This window comes from Tenrec ecaudatus, chromosome 16, assembly GCF_050624435.1.
Source record: "Tenrec ecaudatus isolate mTenEca1 chromosome 16, mTenEca1.hap1, whole genome shotgun sequence".
Taxonomy (NCBI): domain Eukaryota; kingdom Metazoa; phylum Chordata; class Mammalia; order Afrosoricida; family Tenrecidae; genus Tenrec; species Tenrec ecaudatus.
This window is the reverse complement of record NC_134545.1, coordinates 81,898,574-81,923,905: the sequence shown is the minus strand read 5'-3', so window position 1 is coordinate 81,923,905 and position 25,332 is coordinate 81,898,574. Positions and strand designations below refer to the sequence as shown.

General features: G+C 51.8%; 1 protein-coding gene and 1 non-coding gene across 2 annotated transcripts; both read left to right on the top strand.

Moving 5' to 3' along the window:
• Positions 1 to 15,200: 15,200 nt before the first annotated feature.
• On the top strand, positions 15,201 to 17,547 carry FRAT2 (FRAT regulator of Wnt signaling pathway 2). Its single transcript, XM_075533685.1, has one exon. It carries the CDS (start codon positions 15,489 to 15,491, stop codon positions 16,182 to 16,184), a length of 696 nt encoding a protein of 231 aa, XP_075389800.1. The 5' UTR covers positions 15,201 to 15,488; the 3' UTR covers positions 16,185 to 17,547.
• Positions 17,548 to 23,403: 5,856 nt separating this feature from the next.
• LOC142429949 (U1 spliceosomal RNA) lies at positions 23,404 to 23,567 on the top strand. The gene has a single exon (XR_012780457.1). It is a non-coding gene; the product is annotated as a U1 spliceosomal RNA (small nuclear RNA).
• The last annotated feature ends 1,765 nt before the right edge of the window (positions 23,568 to 25,332 follow it).

Here is a 25,332-nt window from a genome sequence, read left to right as displayed (position 1 = left end):
CAGACTAAGGGAATTCTGTGAATGGTTTGTGACTAAGGGTCCCTGGGACAGGACAGTTTTATCTCCATGGGGAGGGTGTAATGGCCGCCTAGCCACCTCTGGGTTCCCCAACCTCCTTAGGGTTGCAGACCTGACATCCTCTCTGGAGTCTGAGCCTCTAGCTGAGCAGCTTTGTGTGGCTCAGTCAGGCCCGCTGCCTTCACATCCTGTCCCTGCCCATCCTGGGTGGACTTCAATGCTGCCTTACACTTCCAGGGGCAGCAGGATCCCCGAGTCCCAGGGCTGATACCAGTTGCAGCATGGGTACAGCTGACATCAGGTCAGAATTCCCAGGAGGGTCTGAGGCAGCTGACGGCAGGTGGTCCGTGCCTGGTGCTGAGACTAGCTTGTAGTCCTTGGGGCTGCACCATAGGGTTCCCCAAGGGCTCGAAAGATCTGGTTACCAGAACTGCTGCTTCACCTTAGATCTTTAAAGAAGATTTTTTAATTTCTATTTTTTATTATGTTAGAATTTTTTTTAAATCATTTTACGGGGGGCTCTTATCACAATCCATAACCATCCATTGTGTCAAGCACATTTGTACATTTGTTGCCATCATTTTCAAAACATTTTCTTTCTACTTGAGTCCTTGATATCAACTCATTTTCCCCCTCCCCCACAAACCCTTGGTAATTTTTTTTCCATGTCTTACACTGATCACAGTCTCTTCACCCACTGTTCTGTGGTCTACCCCCCTGGGAGGGGGTTGTATATAGATTATTGTGATCGGTTGGTTTCCCCCTTTCTCCTCTCACTTTCCCTATGTTTCCAGCTCTTATCTGTACCCGTGCACATGCTGTGGTCTAGCTGGATTTGTAAGGTAGAATTGGGTCATGAGGGTTGGGGAAGGAAGCATTGAAGAGCTAGAGGAAAGTTGCATGTTTCATCAGTGCTATACTGCACCCTGACTGGCCTCATCTCTTCTTTGTGACCCTTCTGTAAGGGGATGTCCAATTGTCTACAGAAGGGCTTTGGGTCTCCACTCCGCACTCCTCATTCACATCGTTATGGTTTTCTGTTCTGGGTGTTTGATGACTGATACCTGATCCCATCAACACCTCATGATCACACAGGCTAATGTGCTTCTCCCATGTGAGCATTGTTGCTTCTCAGCTAGATGGCCCCTTATTTCTCTTCAAGCCTTTAAGACCCCAAACTTCAGCTTCGACCTTGGACTTAAAGCCACCAAGTCAGCTACAGCCCTGTAGACCACCTGTAGACAGCTGTAGACCACTGTGTGTGTGTGTGTGTGTGTGTGTGTAAATATGCTCATAAGCATGGCGAGGTACACTCTGGCCCCAGTAGGTCTTCCTGGGCCACAGCCATCGATTGGGCCACGGTGTTTAAATGCTGCTCCCTTAATCATTGCAGGGGTGAGGTGGGGTACACCTCTAAAACAAATACCCATAATCACCAGCTGGCCAGCATTTACTCTGAAGGGAATTCTTTCTCACCCACATGTGGATGGTCACGAGGGCCCCCTCCCCAGGGCTTCACACCCAGCCTGCAGTGGGTCGGTCGGTTACCTCCGGAGCCCCACGTGCCAGATCAGAATCACCAGTGCAGGGACCTTGATAATTACAGGCCCGCTAGCCCCGACTCTTCTCTCGCCAAGCGCTTTCACACCCACGGTGGCTTTTGATCCCTGTGCCAGGCACGTGATCGTGGCTGCCCCATTCAAAGGCTGTGCACATGAGTGGTTTGTGCAAAGGTGGGCAGGTCAGGTGAGGCATCGCCCAGGCCTGGGCGTTCTGGCCAGAGCTGCCTAACGGTGGCCTGGGGAGGCCCCGGGTTGGCACAGAGGCTTGTTTACCTGTGAATTTCAAAACGCTGGTACTTGAGACCCCAGTGTCGGGTCACCTTCTAGTTGCTGTGTTCCCCAAGCCCTGCCCGGAGAAGGAAAACCAACCTCTCTGACTTCACTCTGCCCTGGGTGGGACAAGGGTGGGGCTGTGCCACGCCTGGCTCTCCTGCCCCGCCCCCCACCCCCAGGGATCAGGCAGGTGGTGCTTGTTCGGTCCTCTTCCCCTTTCAGGGAGGGGGTGGACTTGGCCCTCCGGCTCTCCTGGCTCCCTTTCTAACTTGCCTTCAGTTCCAACCAACCAGTAGCAACCCGTTCCCTTCCAGTTGCGTCTGCTGACTCAGCAGAACCTCTATCAAGTTTCCAGGCAGGACTGCGACCTTTCAGAAGCCGATTGCCAGCCTTTCTTCCTAAGCGCCTCTGGGTGGGTTGGCATTGCCAGCCTTTTGTTTAGCAGCGGGGTGCTTAACCATGTGCACCAGCCAGCGGCTACTCATTTCTTCTTACCTATCTTTGATTCCGTCCATTCTCTTGGTCTCCATCTCTCTCCATCCCTCTCCTAGCCCCTCACGTGGCCACTGAGGACTGGCACGCATGCAGACTTACAAGCCTTTCAGAGGACTTTTACCACGTGTGGAAACCACCAAGCTTTGGAACCATTCCAGTTGTGATGTGCTCTCGTTGAAGGAGCCTTAGTGGAGCAGACAATTTCAGTGCTGGCCTGCTGACTGCAAAGTCAGCAGTTCAAATCCACCAGCCACTCTGAAGGAGACCAATGAGGCTGCCTGCTCCCACAATGACTTAGTCTCAGAAACCCTGCTAAGATGTTCTACTCCGCCCGATAGGTAAATGACACTTCGGAATCGAGTGACGACAGCGGGTTGGTTTTTCGGTTTTGCATTCTTCAGAGAAGAAGTCCCCCTTAAGGACAGGGGGTTAATAACCAAAACAGCACACTCACTGCCCTTGAGCCAATTCTGACTCATAGCGACCCAAAAAGGCAGGGTAGAACCCGCCCCGTGGGTTTCCAAGACTGTCACTCTTTACAAGAGCAGAAAGCCCTGGAGTGGCTGCAGGGGGCGTTTCAAACTGCTGACCTTGCAGTGAACAGATTTCAATATTGGCCAGGGCTCCTCTAGGTTTAAAGGAACTTGCTAAACACCCAGCAGCAGCAGCTTAGACAAGCTACTCCTTAAGGTGTTGGGCCTTCGTCCCCTCCTAGGCAGCCAGTGTTCTCTAGGGGAAGGCACTCCCCGGCGGGTCAGGCCAGCTCAGATTCTTCCTGCAAGCCTTGGCCTAGCCAGCAAAAGTGGGTCCTGGTGATAAACCAATTAATTAAGAACTAAAACTATAGAAGTCTTAAAGGGGGAACGATTGCTGAAGGGGCACTGGGTTTCTGTGATTCTTTTGTCTCCTCTGCCCTGGTGGCCCTCATGTAGGAATTGGATGAGGAACAGCCAGGTTGGCAGTTCAAACCCATCCGTCTCAGGAGACAGGGGAAGCTCTGCTTCCGTACAGACTGACAGCCTTGGACACTTACTTGTTTTGCTCACTGGTGAGGACATGGGGAAAGGCATCGGGACGGCTGCACACGATGGGCCCAATTAACGTCACTGAATTGTACACGTGAACACATGCCTATGACAAGTGTACTTCAGCACAATCAAAAGAAAGGAATCTTGGGAGAAAACATGGGAAAATCCTCATGACCTTCAATTTGCCTCAACTTTGACACCAACAACTCAGGCAACGAAAGAATAAATAAATCATTTGAACTTCGTCAAAATGATAAACGTGTACATCAAATGACAATCTCAGGGCAGCAAATGACAACTCACAGATTGGGGAGGAAATATTTTCAAATCAGTTACTTGATCAGGGGATTAATAGAATTTATGAAATGCTCCTCCAATTCATTCAACAAGGGGAAAAAATGGGCAAAAGGTTTGAATCGATATTTCTCTGAAGGGATGTGAGTCACTGCTAATCAGCACCTGGTAAGATGCACAGCATCCTGAGTCTTCAGGTAGATGCTTGGCAGCTAACGGCGTCACACGACACGACGACTGCTTTCTTACAGAGAAATACAAGCATGAAGGAGGGTGGGGAGAAAGTGGGACCCTCAGCCACCGCCGGTGAGAGTGTGAAATGATGAAGGTGCTGCGGAGGAGAGGGCGGGTGGCTCCTTACATCTAAACACAGATGTGTCACATGCCCAGCAAGTCCATTCCTACCTGTAACACCAAAGAACTGGAAACAGGGACTCAAAACAGACGCGCACACATTATTCACAACAGCCCAAACTACCCACGTGACCATCAGGGGACGAATGGCTAAGCCAAATGGGGTGTGCACACACAGTGGGGTTCTGGGCCACCGTGGGAACAAATGGAGCTCGACAGGCTGTGGCACACGCGGGAGACTGCAGACTAAGTGCAAGGCGTCAGCCACACAAGGACCAAAACTGCGTGAACTCGGACAAGAAACCTCTGGAGAGGGCAGATCATCGTAGAGAAAGGCCGGGCGGTTCAGCAGGAGCTGGGGGCAGGGAAGTGGGAGGTTATTGCTTCACGGGTACAGAGTTTCTGTTTGGGATGATGAAAACGTTGTAGAAATAGCGGTGATGGCGGCTACACAAGACTGCTCATATTGAGTGCACTGAACTTCACACTTGCAAAGCGTCCCAGTGGTTGAATTCTGTTAGGTGTCGTTTAGCACAATTAAAAAAAGGAAAACGTAAGTAACTGTCATCCTGGGTATTCAATTCAGCCTCCTGGGCACGCAGGTCACTCGGCGGGCATAACAGGGAAGGAATTCTTTCTCCGGGATATTGCCATGGTAAGGGAACCTGGAAAGTATTGGCAGTAGCAAAAGCCGTAAAAAACCATCATGGTTACAATGATTAATTTCCAAATGTCCCCTGGCTGAGAGCCAGAGTTAGGGCAGCCCAAAGTTCCCTCTTCCCTGGGCACAGGGCTTCTCAAGACCCAGGGTTGCAACCAAGTGAGTCCCAGGTGAGGCGCCCACTGGGCTGCCGGGCCGCTGACGGCTCGATGCCCGCATTTCCTCAGAGACAATCTCAGAGACAGGAACCCGCTAACTCCCGAGTTTGTGGTCGGAGCCCTGGTGGCGTAGTGGGTCACAGGTTGGGCTGTTAACTGTAAGGTCAGCATCTCAAATCCACCAGCCGCTCTATGGGAAAAAGAAGAGGCGTTCTGCACCTGTGCAGAGTTACGGTGTCAGACACCCCGAAGGGCAGTACTACCCTGTCCCCCAGGGTCAAGAGGCGTCAGCATTGACTCGATGGCAGTGAATGTGGAGTCTTGGTTAAATACAACGCACAGCAGCACACGCCAAGCCACCGCCACCCCCAATCAAACTGCTGGCTGTTGAGTCGATCCTAACTCATACCAACCCCACAGAGCTCAGCGGGCCCCGTAGCATTTTCAGAGCTGTCGTCTACACTGGTGTGGGCGAGGATGTGCCCATCTGTGTTGCGAGAAGCACAGCGAGAGTGCCAGAGTACAGCAGGGACGGCAAGACATCATCTCGTATTTTGGACCACATCCCGGCCATGGTGCTTGGTACAGCGCCGCGTCGGGAAAAGGCGGACAGTCCTGCGTGAGGTGGACACTGGCTGCAACTGTGAGCTGGGACGCAGCAGCAGCAGCACAGGGCAGTGTTTGGTCCTGTGGTACACGGGGCACGTGAGTCCGCAGCACGCCGTGGCGGGGCACCCAACGCCAACTTGTTTGTTTTTTGTTTTTTTTTTTACATTTTATTAGGGGCTCATACAACTCTTATCACAATCCATACATATACATACATCAATTGTATAAAGCACATCTGCACTTTCCCTGCCCCAATCATTCTCAAAGCATTTGCTCTCCACTTAAGCCCTTTGCATCTGATCCTCTTTTTTTCCCCCTCCCTCCCCATTTTTTTTTAAACAGTTAAATCACTTTGTAAAAGAGTTGCCTTAGGTGGAGAGCAAATGCTTTGAGAAAGATGAGGGCAAAGAATGTACAAATGTGCTTTACACATTGATGTATGTATGGATTGTGATAAGAGTTGTATGAGCCCCCAATAAAATGATTTTTAAAAGTTGCCTATACAGCATCACAATCACTTCTCATGCTCCCCCCTCCGCCCCCCTCATCGATTGCTTCCCAACTCCTGCCCTGCTCTCCCCCAACAACAAACGAATGCTTGATGGCAACAGGCGTGCACAGCTTTCTCGTGTTCCCGACCACTGTGCCGTCAGGGCTCCGCGTGCCGGGTCCTACAGACGAAGCAGCCTGAAGTTTGCCCATCTGAATGTTGATCTCTAACCTTGCCGTGTGGGTTGGTTCTCTTTAGGAGACAGAGTGCTTATTGGAATGTAGAGCCACAAGTGTACACCATAAAAGCCAAACCAATTGGCAAGAGGCTCTCACAGGAGAGGCGAGACTGCTGGTGGAGGAGGGAGGAGGGACTCCAGAACCCAGGCTGAGCTCTGGAAGCCCGGACGGAAGCCAGGCGCTGAGTCTCCTTTCTTCACGAAAACAACCCAGCCAAGAGTTTCCCTGACTGCTTCACAGGGAGAGGAGGAGGCCGTGACTGGGCGGTGCAACGCGTGAAGGAGCTGGGCTGCTGACCAAAAAGGTGAGCGTCCACCCAGAGGTGCCTCTGAAGCCCAGGCCTGGCCTTCGGAACCGTTGGCGGGCCAGGAACGCACAGCGAAAGCTCCGGCCTGGAGTCAGGGTCTGTAGGAGTGGCCCTAAAGGGCGGTCGCAGGACTAGCATGCTGGGTGTCCCGTGAGGGAATCTTCCCTGGAGCGGAGAGGCTCAGCTTCCTCCCTCGGAGCAGCTGGGAGACTTGAATGGCTGACCTGGTGGCCAGCTGCCCAGCGAGTAACTATAGTAACCGGTACACCATACGCAAACTCACTGCCATTGCGTCAGTGCCAACTCACAGCAACCTGTAGGGCAGAGTAGAACTGCCCCCATTGGTCTCTGAGGCCGTTACACGAGCAGAAAGCCCCATCTTTTCCCCGAGGAAGGTGCACCAGTTGGTTTCAAACAGCCGATCTTGTGGCTAGCAGCCCAACCACCATGCCTCCAGGGCCCCCTCCAGGGAGCCTATTTATGGATCAGCACACATGATTTCACCTCCTATTTCTCTGGCTTAGAACCCAATCACTTGGGAAAATTTTTACTGCAAGGGATGCTGGGACACAGATTCTAGCTGTGCTCTCGGGGAAGTGGAAATGGACTTGTGTCCACTCTTGGCCACACCAGTGTCAGCTTGGGTCACTGTATACAGAAAACCTTTCCTAACTCATTGTAAGCCAAGCAAACCCACTGCCAGGGAGTGCAGAGGAGATGCATTTCTAGGACTCTGAATCTTCAGGAGGGCAGAGAGCCTCCTCCTCCCGCAGAGCAGAGGTGAGCAGCCCAGCACAGCACACTACCCCACCAGGGCGCCTTCAACTCATCATGAACAGTGTGAGTTGGCTCTTTGTGGTGTAACCACACTAGGGACCTATCATAGCTTGAATTGTCCAGTCCGCCCCCCCCTGCTCAAATGTCTCAATTTGTCTGGATCATGATTCTTAGTGGTTTGGGAGTTATAGAATGATGTAATTTAGTTGTTCTCAATGATGCCATCACCCCCCCAAAATGTGATCTGACGTGACCAAACCAATGGGCGATCAGGGGATTGATTACTCCAGTCACAGCCCTGACAGGATGTGAAGGGTTTCCGTGGGGGGTGTGGCCGACATGGGGGTGTGGCTGACATGGGGGTGGAGACTACCATCGAGGAAGAACCAGGTGCAGAAAGTGTCCTTTGGATCCAGGGTCTCTGGGCTGAGAACCTGTGCCAAGACACATGGAGATTCCCCAAGAAACACTGGGCCCACAGATGTTGACAAGAGACAAGAGGCTTCCCTCCAAGGTGAGACAGAAAGCTGTCCCCTTAGAGCCGGGTCCCTGAATGACGACTTCTAGTCACCTGAGTGTCGACTGGTGGTAGTCTTGCTGTAGCTGCGGTACATAACTTGTACCCAGGCTTCCTATGACCCCATTGAAGGCACCCGAAAGAGCCCAGGTGGCACAGTGGGTGTGTTGGGATGCTGGCAAAGCCAGCAGTTTGGATCCACCAGGGAGATGAGGCTCTCTGCTCCTATGCAGACGTAGGACCAAGGTTCCCCGCACACCCAAAGGTGCAATTCTTCACTGTCCTATAGTTGCTCTGACTTGGAGTTGCCTGGCGGCAGCGGGTAAACATAACACCTTGGGAGAATCTACTGCCAAAGACTTCTTCAAAGTGTTAAACAGCAAAGATGTCACACTGAGGACCCAAGCGGGTCTACCCAGGTCGTGCACGACATTTTAAACCGCCTCCTGTGCTTGGGGAAGATGAGTGGGAAGACAGTAAGAACAACCGGTGCATTTGAATGACGAGTTTGTGAAGGCTCCCGAGCGGCCAAACGAACAAGCAAATCTGTCTTGGGAGAAGCACGGCCAGGATGCTCTTTGGAAGCGAGGATGGTGAGACTTGGTCTCATGTACTTTGGATATGTGAAGGTCAGCCAAAAAAAAGAAAGAAAGAGGAGGAAGAACAACAGAAACCAGACGGGGAGACAGTGGTCGGTGTGAGATATGAAAATCATAACAATCTATAATCTATCGAGGGACCAAGAAAGTGGGGTGGGGGCAGCTGATCCCAAGGGCACAATAGAAAGTAAATGTCTAGAAAGGAACAATGGCAATATCTGTACTACTATGGCTCATCAATCGATGTATGATTGTAATAAGAGTTCTAAGAGCCCCCCAAAATAGATCTTTAAAAAAAAGAACGAAGATGTTCTAAAATTGTGATGACGTGACTGAACTATTGTATGACGTGTGAATTATACGCCAATAAAAGTGTTCAAGACTTAGAAGAAAAAAGGTCCTCAGCCAGATGGGTTGAGACAGAGGCAGCAGCAGGATCTGACTCTGTCCTGTTCTGTCGTATGAAGGGTTGATGAACATTGACACCAACTCAACAAACACCAAAAACAAAACTGGGGAGTCCAATCCCTACTCTGGGAGACACTCCCTCTGGGGAACGGCCCCAGAGGACTTGACAGGCTGCAAAGCATCCAGAGGTGTGCAGCCGGCACTGATGGGTTTTACCATTGATCGGAAGAAAGGTGGGGCTTTCCACTCCCATCATGAGCTACAGTCTGGGGACAAAGAGCTATGATCACTGTAGAACCCACTCGGAGGGAGCGAACATCAGGACTTGAGAATGGACAAATGGGATGGTGTAAGTGAAGGCAAAAACAATAATCATATTAATATATAAAATGCTGAGGGTTCAGTGGGGAACGGAGGGGACAGAGGGAGCTGATATCAAGGAGTTCAAGAGCAGAAAGTGTACTGAACATGATGAGGGAAGCCATTGTATAATTATGCTTGCTCTAAGGGAACTATGGCTTGCAATAACTTCTGTGAGAGTAACTAATAAAAGGTTTACAAAAAGAGCTGCAGTCTCACAGGGGCAGTCCGACGGTTCTACAGGCTTGCCAGGGGTTGGCCTGGACCCATGGCAGCCAGGGTGGTTTCTTACTCTAGAGGCTGCCCTGGAGGCGCCGTGGTTATGTGTTGGGCTGCTAACCATGGGTCAGCAGTCTGAAACCACGCTCGACTCCACAGGAGACAGACCGGGCTTTCTACTCCCAAAAGAAAACGGTTACGGGTCTGGGAAACCCACAGGGGCAGTTCTACCCTGCCTCACTGACTCGATGGCAGTGCGTTCGGATCAGCAGGCTGCTCACATTCCTTGGCCCACGGTCCCTTCCTCCATCTTCAAGGTCAGCAATCACTCCAGTGCCTGTCATCCGACGTCCGTCCTTCTCTGGCACGGGCCCTCCTGTCTTCCTCTTGTGATTACACTGGGTCCACTCAGATGATCCAGAACCTCCCATCTAAACTCTGCATTTAATCCCAGCAGCACAAGTCCTTCAACCATGTAAATCAGTGGTTCTCAACCTTCCTAATGCCAAGACCCTTTAATACAGTTCCTCATGTTGGGGTGACCCCCCAGGAGACGGACAGAGGAGCTATGTCTCGGTTCCTAAGACCATCTGAAATATGGTCTTAGGTGACCCCTGTGAAAATGTCATTCAACCCCCCAAAGGGGTTGGGACCCCCAGGTTGAGAACCACTGATGTAAATGATCATGCTCCTGGGCTCTGGTGATTGGGTCTTTGTGGATACCTCACCACCGAGGTGAGGTCCATTTCCACGGTGGGCTGCTGTGGCCCCGGAACCTGGTGGTCTAGGCACTTGCCACAGTGTTAAGTGACTGAAGGAATGGTGCCCCAGCCCTCTCAAGTTGTGCCCCAGGCCATGAGTCCCCTCCCAGGGCCCTCCCCGAGGAGGAAGAGGTATGGTTGGGGCAGGCAGCTGACGGCCCAGGGCTCACTTCTTACGCCTTCCCCCGTGATTGGATCTAGAGGATCCATGATGTACACACTGCCGTGGTCCTTCCTCTTCCATGGCACGTTTAAAGCCGCTTTATTGAGCTATAGAATTAAATTCCCTCACTTTAATTGTGAGCTGAGTCTTGACAAATGTACACACCCATGCAATCACCGCCATAATAAAGACGCCGTGTTTATAGTCTGGTCTGTGTTGTCTGAGTGAGGGGTTACGAGTGTGTTAAAACAGGTAGACACTTGTACAACTATCATCATAACCTGGATCCAAAGCAGTTCCACCTCCCCCAGATTCCTGTGTGCTCTCCAACTTTGGAGTCAGTCCCCCCACCCCCCCACCCCACTCCCTGGAAACCACGGGCTTATGAGCTGACCCGATACTTTTATCTAGAACAAGTATTAATCTCAGTGTGCAGAAGCCCTAGTGGTGCAGCAGTTAAGCACTGAGCTGTCAGCTGGGCGGTCTGCAAGGTAACCCCGCCCAGGGGCTCCCTGGGAGAAAGACCTGGTTCTAACTGCTTAGGGGAGCAGAAAGCCCCGGGGTGGGGGGTTGTAGATTCGAATGGCTGGCCTTGGGCATAGCAGCCCTAAGGACCATTCCCACTGGGATGGGAACTTCCTGTCCTTCAGCAAGCAAACAAAAACAAAGTCCCCCTCCCTTTAGAGTGTCTCAGGTTCCACCACCTTTATCTTTATCACAAAGGAGGGAGGCAGGTTCCCAGGAGGGCAAGGTTCTGTTAGGAATGGGAAGGACTGCGAGACCTTCATCCAGCGATGGCCACGGCCATGGCCACGGTCTCCCTGCTGCCTGACTGGAGAAGCATTCACTTCTGTGCTGAAGGCAACAGCCCACGCCAGAAAAACCATGTAGCAGGAGCCAGGCAGTTAGGCCATCTGACATGTTCGGTGTGTTGTTTTCCTTGTGCCTTCAAAATTGAAACCGATCGGAGGCTGCATTCGGAGCGCGCTGAAGACTCGGATCGCTGAAGACTCAATTATCTCCTAGCAGCCAAGCAATGACAGTTACAAAGAAAAAACACCCATGAAATACCAGCTACCTAAGCAGAAGCACATTTACCCTCTGTGGAGTCTGCTATCAGTAAGCTTACATCTGTTCCCCACCCCACCTAATTCAACAAAGGAATAAAGAAAGGCCCATCTCCCCACTGGTCAGATGAGAAACCGAGGCATGGAAGGATGAAGACACCCAACCCACTTACTTCATCATAGCTTTGGTCTCTGGAAGTTAAGGTGACCAGAACGTCCCGATTTTTAAGAATTTTTCCCGAGTCCTGCGGTGTTATAAAAAGGCCTGATTTTTGGGAAGAATGTACAAGCTAGGGTATATGGTTTTCAGCTGCCACGTGGCTATTTCGCCAGGATATGAGCTTTATCAATGGTGTCCCGCTGGTGTCCCTCTTTACCAATGTTAAAATCTGGTCACCTTACCCTAAGTGTAACTAACCAACTCTTGCAGGTGGAGTTGGGTTGATCCCAATGTATCCCCAGAACTGTGTTCCTTCGGGTTCTCAGCGGCTACAGACCTTCAGAAGTGGGGCGCCAGGGCTTGCTTCTGAGGCCCTGATGGGTGGATTCAAACCACTCACCATTCAGTCGATAGCTAAGTGCTTATCGTGTCTCTAAGCACAGGCACCTTGGGAGCAAGGTTCGAGTGAGTGGAAGGGAGACCCCTGGAGTGAATTTTCAGGCGAATGGCAAAAAAGAAACGAAACCCCTGAATTCTGTCTTCTTCCAGGAGTGGTTCTGAATCCGCTTCCCTGAACGTCTCCTTGCGGCAGGCAGCCAGCGGCAGGCACACAGCCCTCATTGCCTCCATTTCTGATACCCTCTCATTACTTTTAATTGCACGCCAGCCTCTCCAGCATCTTGAATCTTGAATCCTAATCCAGGACATTTCTCCGCCTCCCACTGGCCTGGCACCACGGGCACTTCCCTCCCAGAGCTCTCCAGACAAGTGTCCCCCCACAGCCCCCGGGAAAACAGAGGTCAGAGGTCGTTCTCTGCTAATGAATCCATTCCTATCATGGGGCGTGTGACATGCAAGATGTCCCAGCTTGGTTACATCACATCTTCACATAAAAACATTACAAAGGCAAGATTAAAAACACTAAATTACAATTACCACCTCAAGTCCCATTTCCAACAGCACCAACAACACCGGGGCCAGGGCACAAAGACCCAGTTCAGGGTGCTGGGTCAAGGACAACAGCTGCACCGGCCCCCTGAACGTGGAAAGTCAACGGCGCATAAAACGGCTTTCCTAACTGGCAGGCAGTGCCTTACAGAGAGGGAGGGAAAATTACCATTCAAACTCTTCTAGAATCCATAAGCCCTCCCCTAATTTCCATCCCCCTTGAAATTCTCCAGGAAGTACCATCAGAATAAAAATGAGAATCCCTCTCTCGGGGACCGGGTTCCTACCCTCCTCAGAAAAGTGGGGTGACTGAGGGAGGGGAAAAAACTGAGGAGCTGATGCCAGGCGGAGAGCTGATGTTTTAAGAATGATGAGGGCAATAGTGCACAGCTGTGCTTTACACAGTTACTGTATGTAAGGATTGTGATAAGAGTTGTATGAGCCCCTAATAAAACAATTAAAAGAAAAATAGGGTGAGAACGCCAAGTATGCGTGGAGAACAAGAATCGTCACCCAGACCTGCAGAACTAGTGTGCTGACACACCTTGGGCCTGGGGAGTCTCTGGGCTGGGCAGACGTCAGGAAGGCTGTCCACCGCAGGTCAGGAGACCCGGGCAAGAATTCCAGAGACCAGGCCGTGGCCTTGAAACGATGCCTTCAGGACACGTTTCCTAAAGTGGGCTGCAAAGGGGAGCCTTACCCTCCATCTATTAGCTGTTTCCGTGGGGAAACAGCTGGAAGTGAGCCAGCCCTCCGAGAGTAAACCATTGGCCCTAATCCCACATTACATTTGTGTAATGCCTGACAAAGCCCGTTCCCATTAGCTCATTTGATCCTGAAAACAATCCTCTGAGGAAGGCAGGGCAGGGATTATTTTTTTCCATTTTACAAGTGAAAACCCTTGTAAACTGATTTACCAGGAGCCACACCCCCAGGTTGTGGCAGGAAGGAGGCTTGAATCTAGGTCTTTGTACAGCCTGTTTAGGGTTCTTTCACTCCACACGCCACCGGCCTGATCAAAATATTTATTCCCAGCCCCACCCAGTCTTCAACCGTCACCTGAACTGGCAACCTGGCAACCGGGAACTCACTAGGGCAGAGTTGGTGTTTAAACTGCCCCCACACCCTTATCCTGATGAAACACAGCCCAGCCTGGCAAGCTCTCTGGAGGGAAAAAAAGAAAAACAAGCAAACAAAAACAACCCACCATGACCAAGCCATCTCGTATCTTCATATTGCTTCCCTGCACCAAAGGCCAAAATTAACCTCAGGTGGATTGGAAAGAGTCAAGGTATTAGATAAATAGAACAGAAAATTTTACAACTGACTGGAGGCAAGGTAATTCTAAATTTAGCAGCCAGTGAGAAGTCTCAAAGGCAGGAGGTTTTTAGATGTGATTACATTAAGATTTCTTTCACTGGGGGGTGGGGGGGAATTACGTAGGACAAACAAAAAATCCAAGGAATATCTGCAGCAAAATGTGAAAGAAATGGAATGAAATGTATTTTAAAATATGAAAGAAGCAGAATAACCTCTGGTATGTAGAAAACTCAGGAAAAACCCTGGTAGCCAAGTGAGCAAAGGTGAGGCTCAGACAACTCACACACAAAAAGTGACATGACGAAACTATTCCAATCAAATATATGAAAACCGAGATATCAACTTCCACTAGAGCAAAACAACCAACCACGTTTCAATGATCAAACCCAGATACTATTCAAAGCACAATGAATCACGCTTACATGCCCACGCAGTGAGGACGGAGGGGTACATTTACTCAATTCTTTGGGGAAAGAATTTCGCACGTTGTTTCAGAAACCTTAAAATATTCGTTATCGTTTGACCCACAACTCCACCCCCGGGGAAACGGTCTCAGGCAAAGAATCATCTGCTAAAAGGCTTACGGACAAAAATACTCCAGTTACACATTTGTTTACAATGGTGAATCAGGCAAACGGCAAGGCTCAAGGAGCTGTTTAATAATTCATGGTGCAGACACTTAATGGAAACGGAGGCAGTCGTTAAATGCTTTCAAAGAGCATGCACCAACACGAGCAACGTTGCTGATGCAACGCGGACGGGCGACGTACAGAAACGGAAGCGTGTCTGTCGAAGGCCCTTTCCTACAGAAAGCTGGCACGGAGGTCTATTTCCAAAATAATGAACCGCGGCTGAGTCTTGGGAGCTTGCGATTTTCCCACCGCCCTGTATTTCCGCGGGACCCCTTTTTTGGTTTTCTTTAAAAGTACAAAGTCTACTCGTTCTGGGCCGGGCGGAGATTTCCGAAGTCCTTTCCTCGCGAGGTCCCCGGCGGCTTGAGGATTGGGGGGTGCGGCAGGCTCGGGGGCCCCTACCTGGGATCGAGGTGCTCTACGTGTAAAGCCCTCGCCTCTTCCCGGCCCCGCTTCTCCGACAGCGGACCCGCCCACGGGCCTGCCTCTCCGGCGCCCCCTCGGCCGGGGTGCAGGCCGGGGCGCAGCGGGGCGCGGGCCGCGGGGCCGAGCGGGCGGACACGTGGGCCGAGAGGAAGCGTCCGAGGACAGGGGGCGGGGCGGGCGGCGTGGGCGTGTCCGCGAGTGGGAGAAACCAAGTCGGACCGCCTCCGAGGGGCCGCGTCCTCCCGCGGCCCGTCCGGTGGGGGCGTGCCGACGCGCCCGCACGCCCGGAAGCCCCTCCCTCCTGGGCAGGCTCTGAGGTCAGAGGCCAAGAGGCCCAGCCCGCCACCCGGAGCCCCGCCGGTCGCCCCGCGCCGGGACGCCGCCGCGCACGCCCCTCCCCGCCCCGCGCGGTGGTGCCGTCCGGCGCTGCGTCACCCATTGTTTACAAATCAACCCCAGCCGGTAGGCGTCCGGCTCCCGCGGCGGCGGCGGCGAACGGCGGGTCCCGGGCGGGCTCCAGCTTCCGCGTCCTCCGGGCCCCGGCTTCGGCCTCAGGATCGCACCGGCCTCCCGCCGAGCCGAGAGGGAAGCCGACTCCTCGCCCGCGACGCCAGCAGAGCCCCGGGTGCCCGGGCCGAGGGCCATGCCTTGCCGGAGGGAAGAGGAAGAGGAAGCCGGCGAGGAAGCAGAGGAGGAGGAGGAGGAGAGCTTCCTCCTGCTGGAGCAGTCGCTGACTCTCGGCGGGTCGGGCGAGGTGGACCGGCTGGTGGCCCAGATCGGCGAGACGCTGCAGCTGGACGCGGCGCAGGACCCCCCGGCCCCCCGGGGCGCGCCCCCGGGGCCTCCGCCGCAGCCCCCGCGGCCCCCGGCGGTGGTGGCCGGCGACAAGGCCCGGCCCCCGGCCCTGCCGCTGCTTTTGTCCCCCGCGCCCGGGTCCGCCGAGACCGCGGGCCCGGGAGCCCTGCGCTGCACCCTGGGGGAGCGTGGCCGAGTGCGGGGCCGGGCTGCGCCCTACTGCGTGGCCGAGCTGGCCGCCGGCTCCAGCGCGCTGCCCGGGCCGTGCCGCCGAGGATGGTTCCGAGGAGCCGCCGCCTCCCGCCGCCTGCAGCAGCGGCGTTGGCCCCAGGCCGGGACACATGCAGGCGACGAGGACTCCAACGATGACCGGCTTCTACAGCAGCTGGTGCTCTCGGGGAACCTCATCAAAGAGGCCGTGCGGAGACTCCAGAGAGCCGTCGCTGCTGTTGCAGCCACAGGCCCTGGGGGCGCCCCTGGATCTGGGGGTGGCCTCAGCGGACCGGATCCCGTCGCGCTGCAGCCCTCGGGCACCCTGCATTGACCAGGGCCTCCCCAGAGAAGGAATGCGAGGCCTGCCGCGCTTACCAGACGGCGCCCTCACCCCGCCGCCCGTCCTGATCCGAAGCCTTGGGTGCTACTCTGGGAGAGACTGCCCAGGTTGTGGGGAGGTGCGGTGGGGAGAGACCGAACTTCAAGCCAAGAAGTTACCAGTCCTTTGAGACTGGAGAAATTCACCGGCCCGGGTGCGCCCCGGCCATCCTGGGATAAACTGGGAGATCTATGGCAGCTACCGGCATCTTCTCAGACCTTGACCCTTAGCCCTTGGGGACATCACGTTCTTGGATTGTTTTACAGATGGGGCTCAGAGGGGCGGTGAGCGTGAGGGCTAGATAACAATACTTGAAAACTCATGACACGCATGCATACATTTTCTCTCTGTTGTTTGGTGGAGGAGCATCCTGAACATGGTGCTGTAATTGCCCTACAAAGACACTGCGCTGCATAGGGAGGGAGAAGGTGAAGGCTTGGTGGTGGGTGTGTTGGTATCACCCCATTTTCCCTTGCCTCGTGGTGACGGATAGGCAGGGAAACTCCAGTGCGGGCCTGGGAGGGACAGACCTGGAGACTTCAGAAGGTGGAGACAGTTTGCATTGAATGTGGACTTTTGAAAAGAATTGACCTTGCCACTTGCGGGTCAAGGTCACAGTCTGCTGCAAGTTCAATACCTGAGAGAGGCCACTCACCAGCCCTGGTTCTTCTCAGTCTCCAGCTCCACCAGGAGCCCTGGCTGTTTTGCCACCGCTTGGAGTCTCACGAGGACACAGGGCGGCGTGAGAGAAGGATGACAGGTGTGGGGAGAGTTCATTTTCCAGAGCTTTCTTCCTTCCAGAACTCCTCCTCCTGGGAGGCCATTCTTGGCCATGCCAGAGCTTTCTCAGAAACCGTGATAAACAATCTTTGGAGTTGCTCTTCTGTCCGTCCTCCCTGCCCTCTTTTCTTGTCCATTTCTTTCCCAAGTCTTCCCAGGTTGGGTGAGAGGACCTGCACATTTCTTCTGCCGTGTTCTGGCCCCTCTTGGTGCCAGGGGCCTCAGCGTCTGCACTTCCTCACTGGGCACGGTTCCCTTGTGCCCTGCCAGCTCTTCTTTCTGACTGAGACCTTTTTTTAACAAAAAAAAAAAAATGTGACTCTCCGAGAGGAGAACCCAGTGACTTGACCATCTTGAAACTTGATGGCACCGTAGAAAGGTGTCCCCTTCCCACCCACCTTTAAGGTTGCTAAACCTGTTTTTAAAAACAAGATTCAATGGCCTGTTCATCCTCCTGATGAAGCTGTTGATGTGCACTTCGCAGCGGAGTGTCTGACCCCGTGGTGGTCCTGATTTATAGGATGTCTTAATTAAAATGTCTGCAGAATACATTGGTTTTGTGTTTTGGAACATGGTTCACATAGAAGAGTCCATATACTTTGGGAGACTGAAGGGGGAAGGAGTGGGGACCTGGGCAAAGAGTTGGAGCAGCCAACTCTGCTTGGGGCTTTCTGGGTTGGTTGGGCCACAAGTCTAAAAAAAAAAAAAGGGGAAAAATCTGCTAGATGAACTACTACTTCCTTCATGGAAAAAATAACATGTTCCAGAAATGCTTTCTGGGCTCAAGTGACTGTCTGGAGGGAGGTAGAGGACAGGGAGTTTTTTGGTCTGAATTTTCCTGTGAAGAATGGGGAGGGCGCAGAGTTCTCTTCTCCTAAACTGACCCAGACAGAGCGCAGCCTCGAGAAAGGACCGCAGGGTGTTTCTCGGGGAGTCACATGGGACTCTGAGCAGGCAGGACTTAGATTACCAAAGGACATCCCCCTCATCTTCCTCCTGGTCTCCCCAGACCTAAAACCTACTGCTTGGCCCCACCTACCCAGCTCTGCTAATACGTCTCCCTATGGGGGACCTGCTTCCCTTGGTCAGCCCCTCTTTCCATCTGCCTACCCTCTGGGCCAGCCCCCTTCCACACTGGGACAGCAGAGGGAAGACTAGTGCTTGCTGACTGCAGGGGACACGGCCCTACTAGCCACCAGCTACGTCACAGAGGGCAAGTCACTGCACCGCATCTCAAACCTTTTTTATAAAACAAGATTTCGTGGGGTGAGTTAAACGGGAACTTAAGGTGTCTAGGGCACCAAACTTAACTGCCCCTTCCTCCTCCAGGGTTTGTATCTGTCTCGTTAATGTGCCCCTCCGGAATGCTTCAGCTACCCTTCCTACCATATGCACAGCTGTCTCCAACCTCCGGACTTCCTGAAGGCCACTTTCACACACCTTCCAAGAGGTGTCTCAGTTCGTGTCCCTCAGGGTAGTGGCATTACTGTTTATGTCAGTGAGCTAGGAATGTCCCTTCCGGGTGTTTTGTTACATCGCCACATTGTCTCATGGTTCTGTACGCTATGAGGTAGGCACTATGATCTTCATTTTATAGGTGAGAACAGTGAGGCCCAGGAATCAGATGCTCTTGGTGTCTTTTAAGGGGGGGAGCTGAGATTTGAACTACTGCAGTGTGGTCCTAGGGTTTCCTGCTTCCCTCACCCAGGCCTTTTGGTGGTACTATGCCACCTGTTTCAGAGACTTATCTCCCATCGACCCCCAACACAGTAGCACCACCATTCTCAAGTGTTTTTGTGCACACGAGCCACATATAAAATGGGATGGGGCGCAGGGTTTGGGAGGCTCTGGTAGGCCCACAGGCAGGTTTGGTGGCTGAGACCTTCATGTGAGGCAAGGCCGCTGACACTCCAGGCACAGGTCGCAGATGCTGCCTGACTGGCTCTTTGAGAACCGACGATGAGGGCATGAGGTGGGATTGTGAGGTCTGGCCCTGGCCAGAACAGCTGTCAGGAATGAAGTTAGAAGGTGATGGGCAGAAAAGCAAGGTGTACAGGAGCTGGGGAGGAGGGGACTGCTTGAGCCCCAGTATGGGCCTGCAAAGGAGCCCTGGTTGCACAATGGTGACAAGCTGGGCTGCTGACTACAAGGTCAGCAGTTCAGAACCAACAGCCCCTCTGGTGTAGAAAGATGAGGCTTCCTACCCCTGTAAGAGGTAAAAAATTACAGGAATCCATGGGGACGGTTTGGCTCTGTCCTACAGAGTCAGAATTGATTTGATGACAGTGAGTGATAGGCAATCTGACATCTTTTACAAAACATTGCTTTTTTATGACAAATTCAAATTCATTGCTGTCTTAATTCTGATTTACAGTCTATGGAAGTAGCAAGCATCTTTCTCCCAGGGAGAAGTTGGTGGTTTTGAATTCAATTCTGACTCCTAGTGAGAGTAGAACTGGCCCTTTGGGTTTTATAAAAATCATTTTATTAGTGGCTCATGCAACTTTTATCACAATCTATACATACATTAATTGTGTAAAGTACATTTGTACATTCATTGCCCTCATCATTCTCAAAACATTTGCTCTCCACTTAAGCCCTTAGCATGAGCTCCTCATTTTTGCCCCCTCCCTCCCTGCTCCCTTCTCCATCATGAACTCTTGAAAATTTATAAATTATTATTTCATCATATCTTATACTGTCCAACATCTTCCTTCACCCACTTTTCTGTTGTCCGTCCCCCAGGGAGGAGGTTATATGTAGATCCTTGTAATCGGTTCCCCCTTTCCACCCCACCCTCCCGGTATCTGCTCTGAATTCCCTATGCTTCCAGTTCCTATCTGTACCAGTGTACATCCTCTGGTCTAGCCAGATTTGTAAGGTAGAATTGTGATCATGATAGTGGGGGCGGGGAGCTGGGAGGAAGCATTTGGGAACCAGAGGGAAGTCGTATGTTTCATGGTTGCTACACTGCACCCTGACTGGCTCGTCTCCTCCCGGACACCCTTCCATAGGCCCTTTGGGTTTTTGAGTCTTTTTTTTTTTCTTAATCATTTTATTGGGGGCTCTTACAGCTCACCACAATCCATAGATACATCCATTGTGTCAAGCACATGTGTACATAGGTTGCCATCAGCATTTTCAAAACATTTTCTTTCTGCTTGAGCCCTTGGTATCAGCTCATTTCCCCCGCTCCAGTTTTTTATCTTAATGAAAGTAGCAAGCCTCATCTTTCTTCCATCGGAGCAGTGGTGGTTTTGAACTGCTGACCTTGCGGTTAGCAGCCCAATGTGTAACCACTATGCCACCAAGGGCTCCCTAAAAAAAAAAGGAGTTACAGATGGTAAAGCCAAGCTCCTTCCTGAGTCTACCCACATTCCCTTCCTTGCACTCCACTTCTTGCTACTAATTCAGCCCTTAGAAAAGGCAGGAGAGAGCCTGGTCTCACCCCGTGGCCTCGGACAGTCACATCTCTGTTTCAAGGAGGTATGGTATTCTAAAATAGCCTGTTCCTACCACTCAGCGCAAGAATGACTTCCAGTTGTACCACACACCCTGTGACATGGATGGGCACAGGGCTAGGGGTATGGACAGGGGAAGAGTTGAAGCTAGACCATCTGCTGAAGGGGCTGAGGTCTAGGTTTCTCTGATAGCATTCGGTGAGGCTCCAGCCCAGAGGCCTAGAATCAGAGAGGTGAAGAGACGCTGGTCTGTGGGTGTGTATTTGAGGCAGTGATGGGTGGTGGGAGGTAAGAGGCTTCCTGTGGAAAGTGACAGGGACTTAGGTAGGGCTGAAGCTGCAGATTGGTTGGGTCAAGCTCAGGAGTGATGGAGCCTGGAAGATGTCATCACTGAGAAGTCAGAACACCGTCCTGACCGTGAGCCAGGCTCTGTTCTGAGCACGCCACAAAGACCAGCTCATCCCAATATCTCTCTCTGTGGGAGGAGTTTTTAACAGAAAGGGCAGAGCGAAAGACAATATAATAGAGAAGCCAAGGGATGTTGAAGGGGGAGCTGGAGGGGTTGGTGGGCTGTATGTAAGTGTATTTACACACACACACACACAGCCCAGGCTATGTGGAATCAGATCTTGCGTAATGACTTTCATTGTCTGTTTTGAACCCTGAAGTTACTCAACTTCCCTTTATCGGCACCATTGAGAAGCATTTTCAACATCCGCATCGTGGGTTTTCCCCTGCTGAGTCCAGCAGAAGGAAAGTAGTTAGTGCTCAGGGCACAACTGGTGGGAGAGGATTCTGATCCCCGTGTCTGGGGAAGATGTTGGTGAAAACCTACACTTCCATCCCCACCAGCAGTAAGCTGCGGGATCTCATCCACCAGCCGCTGTGCAGTCAGCTCTGACTCACGGCGACCCGGGCGGGTCAGAGTAGAACTGTGTTCCGTTGGGTTTCCAAACCAATGGCTGATTTTTCTGAAGCAGATCACGCAGGCCTTTCTTCCAAGGCAACTCTGGGTAGCCTCAAACTTCCAGCCTTTCAATCAGCACCCAAGTGCTTTAACCATATCCGCCACGCAGGGACTCCTGGCCTCGAATTTAGAGTGTAATAAAGGAGCAGGCCAAAGGTAGGGCAAAGGTCGATGATAACCAGCTTGGGGTTCTGCTCAGCCACCCAAGTCAGTAAGTCAAACAAACGGCCCAAAAGGCAGTTAGGGGTGGTGAATTTCACTTCCTGTGAGTCAGTGAACAAATTGATAAGGGAGAACAGTTAATCAACTCCTTGGTATCAGTTTTAGTTTTCTTTCTAGTCAAGTAAGCTCCCGAGAAGAGGGATTCAATGGCACAAAACCAACAGGAACACACCCAGCCAGCTACACCATGAAAGGCTGCACAGGGCGGTTTCAGCAGCCAATGTGTCAGGTCGCGGGCTCGATGCGACAGGACAGTGGGTGACAAAGGAGACCGATAGCTGGGCTGGCCATCCCTACAATCCCCCGGAATCCTGTGCTTTAGTCCCACACAGACGCAGCACTGGATCCCTTCCCAGGAGCCTTGTTCTATTTTATAGCTTCTCTCCAACTCCTCCCTTCGCAAATCCTCCTATCTACTTCCCGATAAGCACTGGTGTCTCCCGCTTTAGAAAATCCTTCTTTTGACCCTACTTTCTCCTGCTTAGCACCTGGTCCTCCTTTCCCATCTTATTTGAATTTCTAGACATCATGAAAGGAGCCCCAGGGGCATAGTGGATTAAGAACTGGGCTGCTAACCTCAAGGTCAGCAGTTTGAACCCACCAGCGGCTCCGTGGGGGAGAGATGAGGAGTTCTGCTCTCGTGAAGAGTTTATAGGCTCAGTTCTTCCCTGTCCTATAGGATCACGGTGAGTCAGAATCGACTTGATGGCAGTGAGTTTGGAGACATCATGATTGATTCATTGATACCTCAAGCACCTCACTCCTGTAGCCTCCACGTGTCTGCTGAAATGTCCCATTGTTTACTTTGCAAATATTTACTGAATGCTAATATGCAGGCATTGCTACATAGCTTTGTTTCAGGAAGAGTCCTAAGCATTTTTCAAACATCATCTCAACCACCCGATGAGTTAGGAACTTTCACTAGTACTGGGCTTCTCCAGTGAAGAAAGAGAGCTTAGAAAGCTGAGGTACCAGATGCCACCCACAGTTCTGTTCCTTGGGATGTATAAGGCAGCTTTTAAAAGTTCGTGGGAAATGGCACTGAAAGATGGAAATTTCCATGAACTTTTTGAAGGTCCCTGGTACCTATGCAGGAGCCCTGGTGACCTGGTGGTTATGAATTAGGATATTAACTACAAGGTCAGCAGTTCAAAACCACCAGCCGCTACATGGGAGAAAGATGAGGCTCTATTCCCATAAAGAGTTACAGTCTCAGAAATCCTCAAGTGCCGTACTATCCTGTCTGATAGGGTCGTTACAAGTCGGTATCAACTAAATGACAGTGCGTTTGGTGTTTTATTTTTTTGTACCTATGAAGCTGTTACACTTTAGGCTGCTAACCATGAGGTCAGTAGTTTGAATCTACCAGCCACTCCTTGGGAGAAAGAAGAGGCTTTCTGCTCTCTCAAAGACTCACAGCCTCAGAAACCTAAAGGGGCCGTTTTACTCTGTCCGTAGGGTCACTGTGACTCAGAATTGATATGATGGCAGTACATTTGTGTTGTTGTGATCCACCGCCTCCCTGCCCCCTCCCCTTGTACCTGAGAGCAGGAAGCAGTCCTAGAAGCACACACGTGTGCACCAATGTTCACTGCAGCACCGTTCACAAGGGCCCAATGGTGGAAACCACCTGAGTAGTTCATCATTAATGAATGAACAGATAACACGATTAATGTAACCAGGATCACTATACACATGACCATTTGAGTGGGCAAAAAACAGCTTTAGAAATGTTTCTTCTATACTTACCTGGCAGGGGAGATACCATGATCACGAAGGCGGTTTTCCCAGGGCGAGGCTCACCCATTGCACTCCGGGTGTGCTGACCCCTGCGATTTCCCCAAATGTGGGAAACTCGACTGCATAATTTGTGGTAGTGGGGGACTGCGTTCGCGCTATCCCCTTAAAAAAAAAAAAAGAAATGTTTCTTCTAACAACAAAAATCATCCTCCTCAATAAAGAAAGCCAGGACTAGCCCCCAGTAATTTGGCTCAGGACCCCAAGTGTGAATGCCTACACTGTTCTGAGGCCTGCAGCTAGCATTGTCCTTTGAAAACGTGTCCTTGCATGTCCTCTCCTTTCCACCCAGCCCCTTATCATTGGAGCCCTTGCTGTTGTAACAGCCACCCAACTCACTGGCATTGACCAGAAACGCTCTCCTCTGGCCTGGCCACCCCCCAGGCCGTGCGCTGCCTGATTAATCTGCCTAAAACATTCTCCTCTTCTTGTCACTCCTCCGCCATCAAAGAATCTATCATCTAGGGGCGGAGAACATACATATGAGCCCCTGCGATAACCGTATAACGACAGTAACTACAAGGAGGAGAGAGAATAAGACGAACTGGAAGGTTGTGTCTTCAAAGAGATGGTTCGATTTTCTCCTTACACATTTTGGACCCGAATGGACAGAGCAGGCGAGCTGAAGTTCAGCTGAGCCCTGAATCCGAATGAGAAGGGGACAGGTCTCCCTTAGGAGATGCAGAAGGTCAGACCCTCGGCCCCGGCGGTCCTTGCCAGGAACCCTACCCTTGGTGGGTGATGTTCCCTGATGCTCCTGCATCCCTAGCTCCAACTCATGACGACCCCCTGTGTGCAGAGTGGAACTACTGCACGGGGTTTCCAAGGCTCTGGCCCTTTGCAAACAGTTAATCCTATCTTCTGAGTTGCTTCTGGGTGTGTGTGTACACCAACCCTTTAGCTAGTAGTCAAGGGCCACCCAAGGACTCCCCCCCAAACTACAAGAAAGCCAAACTCACTGCTGTCAAATCCAGTCTGACTCATAGCAAGTCTGTAGGACAGAGTCGAACTGCCCCTGTGGGTTTCCAAGACCTCTTCTTTCTCCTGTGAAGCCACAGGTAGATGCGAACCACTGACCTTGTTCGAGGCCCAACTCCTAACCCACTACATCGCTGGTCCCTTAACACTTACCGAAGCAGCAGTGGGGATTGCATGAGTGAGAAACTGGTCTTACCTTCAGCGGAAACAATGGTTTAGGCTTATTAAGCAACAAACCAAGAAAGTTGTTAAAAGGCAGGATTTTTTTAAAAAAAGACTCAAAGTAGTGGTCTTTATGCAATTAAACAAAACCCCCAAAAGCCAAACTCAGTGCCATTGAGTGACCCTGTGGGACATGGTAGAACTGCCCCTGTGGGTTTCCAGACTAACTCTTCATGGGAAGAGAAGCCTCTTCTTTTTCTGGAGGAGTGGCTGGTGGTTTCAAACTGCAGACCTTACAGTGAGCAGCCCAACACATAACATAACCACCACACCACCAGGGCTGTTATGCTGCGTTTATTCTTCGCTATTTTCTTCCCATTTTAATTTAATCCTCACACAGTTCCTTACGATGGGCTCTAGTCTTAGCTCCATTTTGCTTATGAGTTAACCGAGGTGATGGAGGTTTTGAATCCGGTTCCAAACCACACGTCTAATTGTGGGCAGTTACTTCCAGGGCCCGGGCTCTTGTCTACTAGTCTCCTGGGAAATAGTGTGGTGGGCAGGTCACTTGCTCTCCTTTCAGTGTTGGATGAACAACCAGGAGACAGCTGGGCTTGCTGCCTTTGCCCACACTAGCTTTCATGGTGTTTAAATGGAGTGACCTCTGGGCAAAGCTCTCTGGTCCCAGGCCTTCGTGGTCTCTAAACGAGGCAGCTGTAGCACTAGACTGCCC

Coding starts and splice junctions, on each gene's coding strand:
- FRAT2 (XM_075533685.1), top strand. CDS start 15,489: ATGCCTTGCCGGAGGGAAGAGGAAGAGGAAGCCGGCGAGGAAGCAGAG.